At 45.0% G+C, this 14,627-nt stretch overlaps 1 protein-coding gene across 2 annotated transcripts in view; it reads left to right on the top strand.

Moving 5' to 3' along the window:
* neurl4 (neuralized E3 ubiquitin protein ligase 4) overlaps positions 1 to 14,627 on the top strand; it is a 126,072-nt gene that overhangs the window by 64,266 nt on the left and 47,179 nt on the right. For both annotated transcript variants that reach the window (XM_059974987.1, XM_059974986.1), the window contains exons 9-12: positions 3,354 to 3,439; positions 8,210 to 8,372; positions 13,593 to 13,791; positions 14,468 to 14,544. In XM_059974987.1, the coding sequence (XP_059830970.1) occupies positions 3,354 to 3,439; positions 8,210 to 8,372; positions 13,593 to 13,791; positions 14,468 to 14,544 (525 nt within the window). The remainder of the gene's footprint in view (positions 1 to 3,353; positions 3,440 to 8,209; positions 8,373 to 13,592; positions 13,792 to 14,467; positions 14,545 to 14,627) is intronic.

Raw genomic sequence — 14,627 nt, 5'->3', positions numbered from 1 at the left:
TTCCTAAACTAGGGAACAGATTCATCAGGGTAGGGCTTCCTAAACTGGGGAACAGATTCATCAGGGTACGGCTTCCTAAACTGGGGAACAGATTCATCAGGGTACAGCTTCCTAAACTAGGGAACAGATTCATCAGGGTAAGGCTTCCTAAACTGGGGAACAGATTCATCAGGGTAAGGCTTCCTAAACTGGGGAACAGATTCATCAGGGTACAGCTTCCTAAACTAGGGAACAGATTCATCAGGGTACAGCTTCCTAAACTGGGGAACAGATTCATCAGGGTAAGGCTTTCTAAACTAGGGAACAGATTCATCAGGGTAAGGCTTCCTAAACTAGGGAACAGATTCATCAGGGTACGGCTTCCTAAACTGGGGAACAGATTCATCAGGGTACGGCTTCCTAAACTGGGGAACAGATTCATCAGGGTAAGGCTTCCTAAACTGGGGAACAGATTCATCAGGGTACGGCTTCCTAAACTAGGGAACAGATTCATCAGGGTAAGGCTTCCTAAACTAGGGAACAGATTCATCAGGGTACGGCTTCCTAAACTGGGGAACAGATTCCTCAGGGTACGGCTTCCTAAACTGGGGAACAGATTCATCAGGGTAAGGCTTCCTAAACTGGGGAACAGATTCATCAGGGTACGGCTTCCTAAACTAGGGAACAGATTCATCAGGGTAAGGCTTCCTAAACTGGGGAACAGATTCATCAGGGTAGGGCTTCCTAAACTAGGGAACAGATTCATCAGGGTAAGGCTTCCTAAACTAGGGAACAGATTCATCAGGGTACGGCTTCCTAAACTGGGGAACAGATTCCTCAGGGTACGGCTTCCTAAACTAGGGAACAGATTCATCAGGATACGGCTTCCTAAACTGGGGAACAGATTCATCAGGGTACGGCTTCCTAAACTAGGGAACAGATTCATCAGGATACGGCTTCCTAAACTGGGGAACAGATTCATCAGGGTACAGCTTCCTAAACTAGGGAACAGATTCATCAGGATACGGCTTCCTAAACTGGGGAACAGATTCATCAGGGTACGGCTTCCTAAACTAAGGAACAGATTCATCAGGGTAAGGCTTCCTAAACTGGGGAACAGATTCATCAGGGTACGTCTTCCTAAACTGGGGAACAGATTCATCAGGGTACAGCTTCCTAAACTGGGGAACAGATTCATCAGGGTACGGCTTCCTAAACTGTGGAACAGATTCATCAGGGTACAGCTTCCTAAACTAGGGAACAGATTCATCAGGGTAAGGCTTCCTAAACTGGGGAACAGATTCATCAGGGTAAGGCTTCCTAAACTAGGGAACAGATTCATCAGGGTACAACTTCCTAAACTGGGGAACAGATTCATCAGGGTAAGGCTTCCTAAACTAGGGAACAGATTCATCAGGGTAAGGCTTCCTAAACTGGGGAACAGATTCATCAGGGTAAGGCTTCCTAAACTAGGGAACAGATTCATCAGGGTACGGCTTCCTAAACTGGGGAACAGATTCATCAGGGTACGGCTTCCTAAACTGGGGAACAGATTCATCAGGGTAAGGCTTCCTAAACTAGGGAACAGATTCATCAGGGTAAGGCTTCCTAAACTGGGGAACAGATTCATCAGGGTACGGCTTCCTAAACTAGGGAACAGATTCATCAGGGTAAGGCTTCCTAAACTGGGGAACAGATTCATCAGGGTACGGCTTCCTAAACTGGGGAACAGATTCAACAGGGTACGGCTTCCTAAACTGGGGAACAGATTCATCAGGGTAGGGCTTCCTAAACTAGGGAACAGATTCATCAGGGTAGGGCTTCCTAAACTAGGGAACAGATTCATCAGGGTAAGGCTTCCTAAACTGGGGAACAGATTCAACAGGGTAAGGCTTCCTAAACTGGGGACCAGATTCATCAGGGTAAGGCTTCCTAAACTGGGGACCAGATTCATCAGGGTACGGCTTCCTAAACTAGGAACAGATTCATCAGGGTACGGCTTTCTAAACTGGGGAACAGATTCATCAGGGTACGGCTTCCTAAACTGCGGAACAGATTCAACAGGGTAAGGCTTCCTAAACTGGGGAACAGATTCATCAGGGTAAGGCTTCCTAAACTGGGGAACAGATTCATCAGGGTACGGCTTCCTAAACTGGGGAACAGATTCATCAGGGTACGGCTTCCTAAACTAGGGAACAGATTCATCAGGGTACGGCTTCCTAAACTAGGGAACAGATTCATCAGGGTAAGGCTTCCTAAACTGGGGAACAGATTCATCAGGGTACGGCTTCCTAAACTAGGGAACAGATTCATCAGGGTACGGCTTCCTAAACTAGGGAACAGATTCATCAGGGTACGGCTTCCTAAACTAGGGAACAGATTCATCAGGGTAAGGCTTCCTAAACTGGGGAACAGATTCATCAGGGTAAGGCTTCCTAAACTAGGGAACAGATTCATCAGGGTAAGGCTTCCTAAACTGGGGAACAGATTCATCAGGGTAAGGCTTCCTAAACTGGGGAACAGATTCATCAGGGTAGGGCTTCCTAAACTAGGGAACACAAATTTAACAGGGTAGGGTGGCTAAGCCTAGGGTGGGCAAACAGATTCATCAGGGTGGAGAACACAGATTTGTGATGCAGAGGATGGTAGGAATGCTACCAGAGGAAGTGGTTGAGTCAAATGTCATTAAAGGAGAACTTAGATAGTCCGTGGAGGGGTAGGTCTCAGAGATATGGTCTGAATGCAGGAAATTGGGACCTACTGAGTGGACACCGTGGTTGATGTGGATTGGCCGAAGGGCCTGCTTCCGTTCTATATTGCTTGATGATTTTAATTCAGGAAGGAAGCCTGCAAATCGCACCCTGCACAGCAGGTGGAGTCGGTGCCTCGTGACTCCAGTGAACCGGGTTCACAAACGAGGTGCTAGAAATCCAGAGCAGCAAACACAAAATGCTGGAAGAACTCAGCAGGTAAAGGCAGTTTCTATGGAAAAGAGTAAACTGTCTCTGATTGGCTTGAGACTCTTCCTTAAAGTTCTGATGAAGAGTCTTGGACCGAAACATAAACAGTTTACTATTTTCCATAGATGCTGCCATTACCAGCTGAGTTCCTCCAGTAATTTGTGTGTGTTGGCCAATATTCACTCCTGACCTTTAGTGCTGACCTGGAGTTTGTAGGTTCTCGCTGTTAGTGCCTGAATTCCCAGCTGTGCTTCAGTTTCCTCCTACATCTCAAAGACGTGTGGTTCAGTGGGTTAATGTTTTTGGCCAGCCATAAAGCACCCATTTTTGTACTCATCTCCCCCAAGCTAGTTTATTGTTCCAAACACGATACAGAGCAAATCTAGTACTGAAAACGTGGGTTTGTTGTTTCAGGTACTTGGATGATGACTGGTAACGGAGTGATGCACAATGGAACTACCATTCTAGACGAGTATGGTCACAACCTTGATCGCTTAAAGGTGAGGCTGCTCTACTTTAACCCTTTTGATAATGGTTATGTGGGGTGGATGTCCAATTGCATATTCTTAAGGCCCATTACGCCACTGGCATTTACGGCAGCATTAAAAGTCCTCCATCTCTGCTGGTCTTCATTGTGTCAGTAGCTTCCCATTGGTTTTCACCACTGTCAGTCATGCAAGTCCTGGGTGGAGACTCAGGAATACCATTACACTCAGGTGCAGAAGGATTCTTCATTGCCGTTTCCATAGCGGTTTTGTTTTGCCAGTCAGTTGTTTGTCCTGAGCTGAACCCCCAAACCCAGAGGACCGGTGGATCACTCTCAGTTTGGCCTCTGCCCTTGAACTTGTTTGGCACGGGTGACCCTACCAATAGTCAAAGTATAAAGTCCTGACTCCAGCCAATATAGCTCTCCCGTTCATTGAGCCACACAAGCCTCCAAACCCGACAAGTTTGTGGCCCTCTTGGAGGACCGGTTGTATATAAGACAGTAAGTTTAGTGCTTTCTTCTTAAACAAAGCTCAGTGGATCAAGCATCATCTGTGGGAGGAGAAGTAGTGTCAGTGTTTCAGGATTAATTGTCTGCAGGAGGAAGTTCTGACGAGCAGTTGGTTACAATTATTCAAGAGGACTTGAGCTTAGTTGGACAGTCCAGTCTTTTCTCAGAATGGTATTGTCGGGGAATTGTTTTCTCAATTTATTGGTCTCTACCAACTGTGTGGGAAGCAGGCGCAGAGAGAGTGTTGGCAAGTAGTTAAATATTGATCCATGACAATGGCCCATCTGCCTTACTGAAGTATCCATGGGATCTTTCGTCTTGAGGGGGCAGAAGGGGCCCAGAATTGAATTACTTTGTTCTTCTGAACTAATCACAGAACACAACATGTGGACTTTCTTTTGACAACTCTACAACCCATGTTCTGAGTTCTATTATTTATTAATTATTTGAAGTTTTTGTATATTTGCACAGTTTGTCATCTTTTGCACATTCTCAGTCTTTGTGTATAGCTTTTCATTGATTCAGTTCTATTTCTTTGTTCTACAGTGAATGCTTCAGGAAAAACAATCTTAGGTGACAGTTGCGCATTATGGTGACAGTTACGCATTATGATAATATACTTAAATTGTACTTTTGAAAATAATACATGTGGCAGAGCTACATTCACTCAGCCCTAGTCTTATCATCTGAGGCTGTATCCATCTGCCAGTGGGACACCATCCATCTCACGATTTTTGACACACGCTAGTAAGGGTACAACTATCTTACACTTGCACCGAGATGTTCCCTGGAGCTAAAACGGGCATGGCGGAAATCATTGTTGTGATGAAGGGAGACATGAGGGAGAACGTCTTCACTCGGGGTGATGAGAGTGCAGAGCGAGTTGCCAGTGTAATGGTGCATGTGAGCTTGATTTCATGTTCCAAAGAAGTTTGAATAGGTACAGTTTCAAGAGAAAGTTTGTGAACCCTTTGCAGTTACCTGGTTTTCTGCATTAAATACTTGTAAAATGTGGTTTGATCTTCCTCTGTGTCACAATAATAGACAAACATAATCTACCTAAACTAATAACTCGAAACAATTGTACTACTTCTCAACAGTACTGAGAACACCATTTAAACAATCACAGTCTAAAATGTATGTGAACCTCTGGGGTAATGCCTTCCACAAAAGCTATTTGGAGTCCAGTGTTCCGATCAATGAATGCTGAAGGAGATGAAAAAGAACCCAAGGGTAACAGCAAAAGACCTGCAGAAATTTCTAGAACTTGCCAAAGTCGCTGTCCACTATAAGAAAAACACAACGAGAATGGTGTTCATGGAAGGATACCACTGCTCTCCAAAAAAAATTGCTGGACGTGTCAAGTTTGCAAAAGACCACCTGGATGTTCTATAACACTTCTGGGCCAATGTCCTGTGGACAGATGAGGCAAGAATTGAATTTTTTTTGGCAGAGATACACACTGCTATGTTTGGAGGAAAAGGGGCAGTGTACACCAACACTAAAACCTCATCCCAACAGTGAAGCATAGTGGAAGGAGCATCATTGTTTGGGGCTACTTTGCTACCTCAGGGCCGGGACAGCTTTCAGTTGTTGAAGTAACAATGGATTCAAAATTGTATTGAGAGATTTTACAGGAGAATGTCAGGGTAGCGGTCTGAAGCTTGTGCAACAAGACAATGATCCGTAAGTGAACAACAGAATGGTTTAAAAAGGAGAAAATTCCTGTTTTGGAATGGCCAAGTCAGAGTCCAGATCTTAACCCAGTTGAGATACTGTGGCGTGACCTGAGAGGGCTGTTCATGCAATATACCCCAGAAATATTGATGAACTGAAATCGTTTTGTTTTGGAGGAATGGTCTAAAATTCCTCCTCACTGTGTGGAAGCCTGATCAGCACCTACAGGAAACGCCTGGTGGAGGTTATTGCTGGTAAAGGAGGTTCTACCGGTTATTTAATACAAGAGTTATGTACTTTTTCCGACCTGGACTGTGAATGATGTGTTCAATAAAGACATGAAAAATACAATTTTTTGTATGTTATTAGTTTAGGCAGATTGCGTTTGTCTATTATTGTGATTTAGAAGATCAGACCACATTTTCTGAGTAATTAATACAGAAACTCAAGTAATTGCAAAGGGTTCACAAACTTTTTCTAGCAATTGTATATGGATGGCAGGGGTATGGAGGAGTGCAGTCTGACTGCAGGTCGATAGGACGAGGCAGTGTAAATGGTTCAGCATGGATGAGGTAGGCCGAAGGGCTTGTTTCTATGCTGTGCTTCTTTTTGACTCTTTGACTCTATTGGGGGATTCTCAAGTCGGGGGTTGCGGGGTAGCACAGCTCAAAGGGTCAGAAGGGCCTATTCCACTCTGTATCTCAACAGATAGCCAAATAAAAATGCCCTGACAACTCACTTCAAAGAAAATCAGGAGTAGGCAGTGCCAAAGAGAAGTTTATAAAATTTGAGGGCCAGTATCGAGTAGGTCGTCAGAATCGTTGTCCCAGAGTAGGAATGTCAAGCTCTAAAGGACACGCATTTCAGAAGGATGTGCAGGACTAGTTTGTTTTTCTACACAGAGCAGTAGGTGCCTGGGCTGTGTGCAGCCAGCGTAGAGGTAGATAGTGTTTAAGAGATTATTAGACTGGTGGATCTGCAAGGAATGGCAGGATAGGGATCCTCTACAGGCAGAAGAGATTTAACTTCAAAATCCAAAGTACATTTATTAGCAAACTACACACATAGTATGTCACCATATACAATCCTGAGATTCATTTTTGTGCAGGGCATACTCAATAAATCCATAATGGAATAATAACTGTGATAGGGTGCAGGCAGTTTAAATGGTTTCAGCATGGAGTAGATTGTCTGAAGGTCCTGTTTCTGTGCTGACTTTTTCTATAACTCTGTGATGTCTTCTGTGACCTTGAGACAAGCCAAGGTACTGCATTTTCAGAACAGACATTGTAACTTATCAGTGACAGTAAATGGGCAATATGATGAGGAAATGCATGGTCAGTGAGCAGCGTCCCAGTGACACTTGCATGTTAATAATTACTACACACAGCACTGGCGCTGTTCCGTGCAATGCCTGTGCAGCTCTGCTCCTGAAGATATTGCGTCCTGGTGGTGGGGGTCCCTGATGATGGAGGCTGCTTTCCTGCAACAATGCTTCATGTAGATGTGCTCAATGGTGGGGAGGTCTTTACCTGAGATGGACTGGGCCATTACCCACTACATTTTGTAGGATTTTCCATTCAAGAGCATTGGTTTTGGCATTCCAGGCTGTGGTGCAGCTGGTCAATATACTGTCCACAGCATGTCTATAGACGTTTTAGATTTCATGCCAAATCTTCTCAAGCTCCTAAGGAAGTAGAGGTGCTGCCGTGCTTTCTCCATAATTGCATGTACATGCTGGGCCCAGGACAGGTCTTCTGAAATAATAACACTCAGGAATTAAATTAGGAAATGTGGGCTGCTCCTGTGTTCTGCTGCTTCACGTTCCAGGCACTTCAGGACAGGATCCAGGTTAATGCTCTGGTTGCTACCTTGGAGAAGTTCTGCACTGTTACAAGTGGTGGAGCTGTTGCCTCAAAGTTCCAATGACTAATCGTTAATGCCCACCTTCAGCGCTGCGTAGAACTTGTGTTCTCTCCCTACGATTGTGTCTTGGTTTCTCCGAGTGTTCTAGTTACCATTGCAACCTAAAGTCATGTGAGACATTGGGCGAATTGTCTTCTGTAAATTGCCCCTAGTGTGTGGGCAAGGAGTGGAATCTGGAATGGGGCTAATGGAAGTGGGGAAGGTGTATTGGGGAAAATTAGTGGGAAATGCAATTGCCCTGTGAGCCAGCATCAACTTCATGGACTGAATCACCATCTGGTCCCCTGGTGTGTGTCATTGAACACATGATGGGGTCTCTGAGTATTCTCTGTTGCTCCTTGGAGGTTTCAAGGGAAGATGTATGTAGTCTTGATAGGCCATGATTTGCACCTTGGAAAGTTTCCAGGGCGCAAGCCTGGGGAAGGTTTTTTTTTATGGAAGACTGGCAGTTGCCCAAGCTGCAGGCCTCCCCTCTCCACACCACCAATGTTGTCCAAGGGAAGGGCATCAAGGGAAGATAATGCTGTTCTGACATAGAGTTAGAATGCTCTTTGCTGTTTCAGTTTTTAATTGTATTCCCCCAAGCTGCTGAATTGTTCTGAACTTTATTTCTTTCTTCCCTTCATGTCGAATCCAACCCCTATTTCCCCCTCCCACCTCCTGGAGCAAGGCAGGTGACACGGTCGGCGTCATGCGCAAAGAAGAGGGAAGTTTGCACTTCTTCGTAAACAACGTGGATCAAGGGCTTGCAGCATCCAACGTGCCATCCAACGTTTACGCCGTGGTCGATCTCTACGGCCAGGCTGCCCAAGCCACCATCATTGATGACATAGGTGGGTCTCCTGTTGAATTGACCATTGCTGTGTGCCGTCGTCTTGGTTTTATCATCCTTGGTGCTGTTACTGCTCTTCTGCATCCTGCTCCCTGGTCTGACCCATGTTTCGAGCATCACTTGCAGGACATTCAAGCTTTCAAATGTGGAATTGATAGACAGGAACTGGTCTATCGAGGCTGCCCGGCAATTAGAGATTGTTGTTGTATGTATTGGTATTGTTATTAATGTGTTATTGGTATGTGTACCGGTGCCTCCTTTGGTCAGATAAGCATGCCAGGGCAGTATGATATGGAGAGCAAGTTGATGGCCTTGTAGCAGGTTTCCTTTTCCGTGCAGCTGATGAATAGCAGAGACTGATACAGTTTGGCACCAGCAGCATTGCAGGAATTGGTCGTCAGCGTTGAACTCAGTGTAGGACTGTCTTAGGGATTCCAGCACCAGATTTTTCCTTTGGGGGTTTACTTCTGAAGCTTTCCCCGTTAGTGGGTATAGCCGCGGGGCAGCGGAGGTTTGAAATCAGAGTTTGCCTTCTAGATAAGCTGCTGACAAGCCCCATCTGCTCAAAGTGACCAGTAACCCAGCTTTGCCCCTTCTCCTGTCAGTAGAAACTGTTCCACTGGGCTTAGTAGCTAAGCCACACGTGAAGGTCGGGAGCTGGACTTGGATGTCAGAAGCTATTTGAGGTGCACGCCGTTGGGAGCATTTAATAGTTAGTGGGAATTTGTCCACATTACCACCCCCGGCTATAACAATCTTAAGGAACCTATATGTACCAAGATGCAGTTGAAAGCTTTTGTTCGTGTTCCACACAGAAGTATATCAAGGTAGTAAAAAGCAACAAGAAGAGGGCATTTGGGTGATGGGGGCCTTTAATGATAGTTGCCACCTTTTTTTTGAGCATCACCTCTTGATGTCCCCGAGGGTGGGGAGGCTAGTGCTGGCTGAGTTTACAGCCCTCTGCAGCTTTTTCCGATCCTGTGCAGTGGCCCCTCCATACCAGGTGGTGATACATCTAGTTAGAATACTCTCCATTGTACATCTGCAGAAATTGGCGAGACTCTTTGGTGAATCTATCCTTACTCGTTCTTTGGCTGGAGGAAAGCAGGCTGGCTAATTGGTTTATTATTATCACATGTACTGAAACACAGTGAAAAGCTCTGTTTGCCTGCCAGCCAGACAGTTCCATAATAAGTACATCAAGGTATTGCAAAATAAAAAAGGGAAATCCAGAGAGGATGTGGTGCAAGTAGGCAAAGGCTACAATGAGGCCCATTAATAACTAGCATTGAAGCTGGCCTTGAGCCTGGTGGGATATAATCTCAAGCTTTTATATCTTCTTCGCAATCAGGGTGGAAGGGAGGAGGGTGAAGAAAAGAGAATGGGATGTGATTATGTTGACGACTTTACCTAGGCAGCAGGAAGTGTAGACAGAGTCAATGGAGGGAAGGCTACTTTGTATGTTATATATGGTCAGTAAGATGTCCTAAGCCTGCTTACCTATTATGGACAGCGCAGTACTGAAGCAGTTATTATTACTGAAGCTAATTATTATTACAGTTCCAGAGATTAGGGATCAATTCTGCCACTGCCTGTAAGTAGTTCTCCCTGTGACTGCATGGGTCCTCTGGTTTCCTCCCACGTCCCAGAGGCGTGTGGCTAGAAGGTTAATTGGTCACGTGGACAGTGCGGGCTGGAGGAGCCTGTTACCATGCTGTATTCCTAAAGTAAAAAAACAATGAAGAGCATAGATTATGGCTCCATGATTTCATCTTGTCCTGCAGGTTCCTCAGTGTTGAAAGAACCCATCACTAACACAAGAAAATCTGCCAATGCTGGAAGTCCAAAGCAACACACACAAAATGCTGGAGGAACTCCACAGGCGAGGGTGCATTGATGGAAAAGAGTACATAGCAGACTTTTTGAACCGAGACCTTTCTTCAGGACTGATGAAGGGTCTATTGACTCTTTACCATTGATGCTGCCTGGTCTGCTGTGTTGCTCAAGCATTTTGTGAGCCGATCACTATTTAGTTTTGGCATACTCATCCACAACACTCAATGGTAGCGAATCCCAAAGTTCCGTAACTCACTCACCTTTCCCCTTGCTTTCAGTCCTTAGCTGCTGACCCTGGCTTCTGGGTGGAGCGTGCATGTCCCCCCTGCGAGGGCTTTGTTTACCTCCCTCACCACAAAGAGTTGTGGGTCAGTAGGATAACAATTCACTGTAAGTTGCCCCTCGTGTGAGTGAGAGAGGCAGAATCTGGGGGCAGTTGATGGGAAGGTGGGGAGAATAAAATGAGGTTGGGGTTGGTGTTGCATTAATGTAAGTAGGCCCTTTGGCCCATCTAGCTTCTGCTGAACCATTTAAGTTGCCTCATCCCAACATTCTGCACTTGGACTATAGCCTCCATACCACTACCATCCATGCCACTGTCCAAACTTCTCTTACACATTGAAATGGAGCTGAACTAAACTGCAATGCTTGAGCTGGGAGCTCATTCCACACTCTCACCATCCGCTGAGTGATGAAGTTTTCCCCTTGTTCTCCTTAAGCTTTCCTCCTTTCACCTTTAAACAATGACCTCCAGCCGTCGTCCCACCCAACCAACCTCAGTGGAAAAAGCCTGCTTACCCTATCTATACAATTTATAATTTTGTATACTTCTGTCAAATCTCTCAATCTTACTACATTCCAAGGAATAAAGTCCTAACCTATTCAATCTTTCCTTCTACAATGCCTATAAAAGGTATTATAAAAGTTTTTATGTTTTATTGTTTTACAACATTGAATTGCAGTAGATTTATTTTGCCTTTTTTGACACTGATCAACAGAAAAGACTCTTGTCAAAATGAAAACAAATGTCTACAAATTGGTCTAAGTTTATTACAGTTGCTGAACTCAAGATAATTGATTACATAATTATTCATCCCTTTCAAGTCAGTATTTAGTGGATGCACCTTTGGCAGCAATTAAGCCTCGAGTCTGTGTGGATAGGTCTCTATCAGCTTTGCACATCTGGACACTGCAATTTTTCACCATTCTTTACAAAACTGCTCAAGCTGTCAGATTGCATGGGGATCGTGAGTGAACAGCCCTGTTCAAATCCAGCCACAAGTTCAGCATTGGATTGAGGCCTGGACTCTGATTTGGCCACTCCAGGACATTAACTTTGTTGCTTTTAAGCCATTCCTGTGTAGCTTTGGCTTTATGCTTGGGTCATTGTCTTGCTGGACAACAAATCTTCTCCCAAGTTGCAGTTCTCTTGCCAACTGCATCAGACTTTCCTCTAGGATTCCCTGTATTTTGCTGCATTCATTTTACCCTCTACCCTCACACCTTCCAGGGTCTGCTGCAGTGAAGCATCCCCACAGCATGATGTCGTCACCACCGTGCTTCACGGTAGGGATGGTGTGTTTTGATGTGCAGTGTTTGGCTTATGTCAAACATAGTGTTTAGACTGATGTCCAAAAAGCTTAATTTTGTTTCATCAGACCCATAGAACCTTCTCCCACATGCCTTCTGGCAAACTCTGGCAGAGATTTCATGTGAGTTTTTTTCAACAATGGCTTTCTCTTTGCCACTCTTCCATAAAGCTGTAACTGGTGAAGCACCCGGGCAACAATTGTTGTACGTGCAGTCTCTCCCATCTCAGTCACTGAAGCTTGCGACTCCTCCAGAGTTGTCATAGGCCTATTGGTGGCCTCCCTCACTAATCCCATTCTGGCACGGCCACTCAGTTTTTGAGGACGGCCTGCTCTTGGCAGATTTGCAGCTGTGCCATATTCTTTCCATTTCTTGACGATTGACTGAACTGTACTCCAAGGGATATTCAGTGACTTGGAATTATTTTTGTGTACATCTCCTCACTTATGCTTTTCAATAACCTTTTCGTGGAGTTGCTTGGAATGTTCTTTTGTCTTCATGGTGTAGTTTTTGCCAGGACTGACTCACCAGCAGTTGGACCTTCCAGATACAGGTGTATTTTTACTACAGTCAATTGAAACACTTTGACTGCATGCAGGACATCTCCATTTAACTAATTATGTGACTTCTAAAACCTCGCTCAGCTCGTTCTTGTCTAGGGGGAGCAGCCTTCAGCCCCGCCAAACTGGGTAATCAGCTGGTGTGGATGCTGTGTGATGTCCCCGCCTCGCCCAAAAACAGACAGTACACCATATGCGATTAAATGAGTACAATTTATAAAGGTTACTATAACTAAGTGATTAATAACGATACAGTATATATGAAGAGAAAATTAAAGAAAAGGCGCCAAACTTATCAAAGTCCAAACCACTTCGTGCACAGCCGTTGGAGCTCAATTTCTGAAGTCTTCTGGCCACCATTCGATCCCCTCCGAACTCCTCGACTCGTAGCTCAGGACCCTCCGAGTGGTCAACCAAGCACATCTAGCTTCATCCCCCCCCCTCCTCGGAGAATCTCCCGGCCTCGGACCCCCCTTTGGGGTCCGATCCTCGCCCAGCTTAGAGCATTGCGTCCTCTCTCTCGACCCCCTCGCGCCGATCTCTCCAAAAGCCCGTCAACAAAAGCTTACAGACTCAGAAGAAAGAACATTAATCCCCATTTGGTTTACAAAGGAATACCATTCTCGTTATCAGTAAATTAGCATTCCTGCTAGTTAACAAAAGGAAACCCTTTCCCAACAGTAACAAAGAAAAAAAACCCCTTTACAGGTGTGTCATATTAAAGGGGGTGAATACTTATGCAATCAATAATTTTGTGGTCTATATAATTAATTTAAATCATTTTGTAGAGATCTGTTTTCACTTTGACATGAAGGAGTCTTTTTCTGTTGATTAGTGTTAAAAAAGCCAAATTAAATACTCTGTGATTAAATGTTTGTAAATCTTCTCTGTACTCTTGTTACCAATCAGATCCAACACCTTCAGCCCTCTGTCACTTCCATCTTTCATGTGCCTGCTTCTTGAATCATTCTTACTCTTCCCTCGTCCTCACTTGCCAATTACCCCTGCTCACCTGGATCTGCCAATCACCCTATTCCCTCACCCACTTTTTTGTACCTGCTACCTCCCCTCTTTCTTTCCAGTCGTGATGAGGGATCTCAGTCTGAAAGGTGGACTGCCCATTTTCCTCTATGGATGCTGCCTGACTTGCTCCTCCAAATCCTTCGTGCACTCTGTTTTTAATACTGCTCTGACCAATGTGACCTCTCTTCCTTCCATCTAATTTCCTTGATTAGATCTGCCACCTCTGCCTGATGACGTGTTGGAGGGCAATAATCAGATCTCTCCCTGCAGCCTCTTCTCGCTCACTCCCAGCAACGACCTCCGATTCCACCACCTCCATGGGAACAATGCCGTGATTACGAACGGTGGGCGGACTGCCTTCCGCCAGAACTGCCGCAGTGAATTCAACGATGCCATCGTCATGTCTAGCAGGTATGTGAGTGTGCTTGCCTGCCTTGATAATATTTGGGCTAAGAGGTGATTGCCTGCTCACCTTCTTGGCAGATCCATCGTGAGCTAAATCTTCTCAGCACAGAATTCCTCCCGTAGCTCTAGACCTCACACCACTGCAAGTATTGTTGTTGCCTCATAACTCCAGGTACCAGGTTTAATTCTATCTTTGCTCACTCTCCTAGTGACCATGTAGGTTTTCAATGGGCGTTCAAGCTTTTATTCACTTCCTAGACTACATCAGCAGTCACTTTGAAGTACTCCTACTCATTAATGCAAATATCTAATCAGCCAGTCAACTGAATGCATAAAAGGATGCAGACATGGTCAACAGGTTCAATTGTTCAGACCAAACATCAGAATGGGGAAGAAATGTGGTCTAAGTGACTTTAACTGTGGAATGATTGTTGGTGCCAGATGAGGTGGTTTGAGTATCTCAGAAACTGCTGATCTCCTGGTATTTTCACACACTCATTCTCTAGAGTTTGCAGAGAATGTTTCAAAAACAAGAAAAAAACATACCCAGAGAGCGAAAATGCTTTGTTTTAATTATATGCAATGACTTGGCCTCCAGGATGTTTGTGGCAATGCATTCCACAGATTCACTACTCTCTGGCTAAAGAAATTCCTCCTCATCACTGTTCATTTCATTTTCCAGAACGTTGAAGGAAGGGGAAATGTTTGAGATTCTAATTCAGAAGATGGTGGATCGGTGGTCCGGTTCAATAGAGGCCGGTGAGTACTGAGGCGTCTCTAAATTGTAGTTGTGTTGGTGGGGAGGGGTGTGTGAGAGTCTCGGTTTTGTTAGCAGAGTGTTG

Source organism: Hypanus sabinus, chromosome 7 (assembly GCF_030144855.1).
Source record: "Hypanus sabinus isolate sHypSab1 chromosome 7, sHypSab1.hap1, whole genome shotgun sequence".
NCBI lineage: Eukaryota > Metazoa > Chordata > Chondrichthyes > Myliobatiformes > Dasyatidae > Hypanus > Hypanus sabinus.
Note: the sequence above shows the minus strand (reverse complement) of the source record. Positions and strands in the feature narration are given on the sequence as shown.